This window comes from Galeopterus variegatus, unplaced genomic scaffold (genome assembly GCF_000696425.1).
Source record: "Galeopterus variegatus unplaced genomic scaffold, G_variegatus-3.0.2 Scaffold19527, whole genome shotgun sequence".
NCBI classification, from domain to species: domain Eukaryota; kingdom Metazoa; phylum Chordata; class Mammalia; order Dermoptera; family Cynocephalidae; genus Galeopterus; species Galeopterus variegatus.
This window is the reverse complement of record NW_007745638.1, coordinates 7,406-8,840: the sequence shown is the minus strand read 5'-3', so window position 1 is coordinate 8,840 and position 1,435 is coordinate 7,406. Positions and strand designations below refer to the sequence as shown.

Below are 1,435 nucleotides of genomic sequence, written 5' to 3'. Positions count from 1 at the left end.
AAAGGATGTTTTTCAGCATCTGAGAGGGTTTTAGAGATCCTGGGACTCAGAGAGTGTTTTGGTACCTATGATGAGCTCAGCCTCATTTCATTATGGAGACTCAGGGGGTCAGGAAGGAGCAGGAGAGACAAGTGGAGTTCACCTGAAGGTGCATGGTGAGATCCCGGGAATGAGGTTTGTGGAGACTTTTCTGGCAAGTCTCTCACTTGCTTGCTTCCTCCCCAGGGAACTGTCTAGGAGATGAGCACAGCTTGACTTCAGAAAAGAAANCAAGAAGCCAAGATTTGGGTCCCTAAGACACCGCCCACCACCACTTCGGAAAAGCCTGGTGGCCTTCCTGCGTGCTATGTGTGAGGTCATTTATCAAGACATAGCTCAGGTACAGGCCCAGCAAATCTATTCTCCATTGACCAGGGAGCAGTTGTGTGATCTTGCCCAGCTCCGGGGGTCTCTGTGCACTGCAGTGCAGACCTTATATGCCATGGCCACCCAGGCGGCCTATGTCTTCCCTGCTGAGGGCTGGCTCATCCCAGCCCCAGAGCATGGTCCTGGAGATCCATCCCTAGATGGAAAAGCTCCGAGTTTCTCCTAGGAGGGAGAAGATCCCACCCCTTCTCTGGACAGGAGATAGTGGAGTCTGTCAGTTTATCCGATTAGGCTTGAGCTGAGCACCCTGACCCTGATCAGCAGAGGACTCAGCTCTGGGAGTGAGNGGCTTCCTCCAGATGATGAGCAGTGAAGATGTTAGACACAGTGTGTTAATAATTGACAGAACCTGGGCGGTCGTAGGAAAGGAAGTTGTACAATACACTCAGAACGCTGAACTCAGGGTTTCATTGAGGATAAAGATGACAGACGAATGCCAAATTTTATAGTAAACATTTGACATCTTTAAAATATCTTATAATAATCATTCATTTTTTTAATAATCAGAACAAATATTAGCATAATAATTCATGTGTTTGAATATTTTAAAGTGTAGCAAAATAAGTATGTATTTATAACCTCTGTGAATTCAGAAAAGGCTGTGGCTCTTCACTGTCCCCGCTTGGTCTGTGAAGGATTGGTGTCCACACCACTGGCAGCATGCTCCAGTGCGCTGCCCACAGTTTTCAGTGTGATGAACTCGTGGTGCAGTCACCACACCACGACTGTTTACTTTCTGTTTCCTTTATGTCCCATCTAAGCTAAAGTAGGTAAATGCTGATTGATGTATTGTGTATTATCCAGCTGGCTTATATTATATGACTAATTTTAAACATCACCCCATTTTATAGGTTTCAGTTTGTCAGATTTTACTGTAGAATATGAAATCTAATATAGATATAGTCATTTGACTTGCATACACATATTGTTAAATTTTATTTTATACATTGTTCTATTTGCATTTTACACTGAGTTTGTGCTCCCTTTCATCATAAATGTATATTCATTT

At 43.8% G+C, this 1,435-nt stretch overlaps 1 protein-coding gene across 1 annotated transcript; it reads left to right on the top strand.

Annotated features, from left to right (window-relative positions):
* Positions 1–70: 70 nt before the first annotated feature.
* Positions 71–592, top strand: LOC103583078 (protein FRG2-like-2). The gene is made up of 2 exons (XM_008564492.1): positions 71–174; positions 298–592. The coding sequence occupies exons 1-2, from the start codon at positions 71–73 to the stop codon at positions 590–592; spliced, it is 399 nt and encodes a 132-aa protein (XP_008562714.1).
* Positions 593–1,435: the final 843 nt, after the last annotated feature.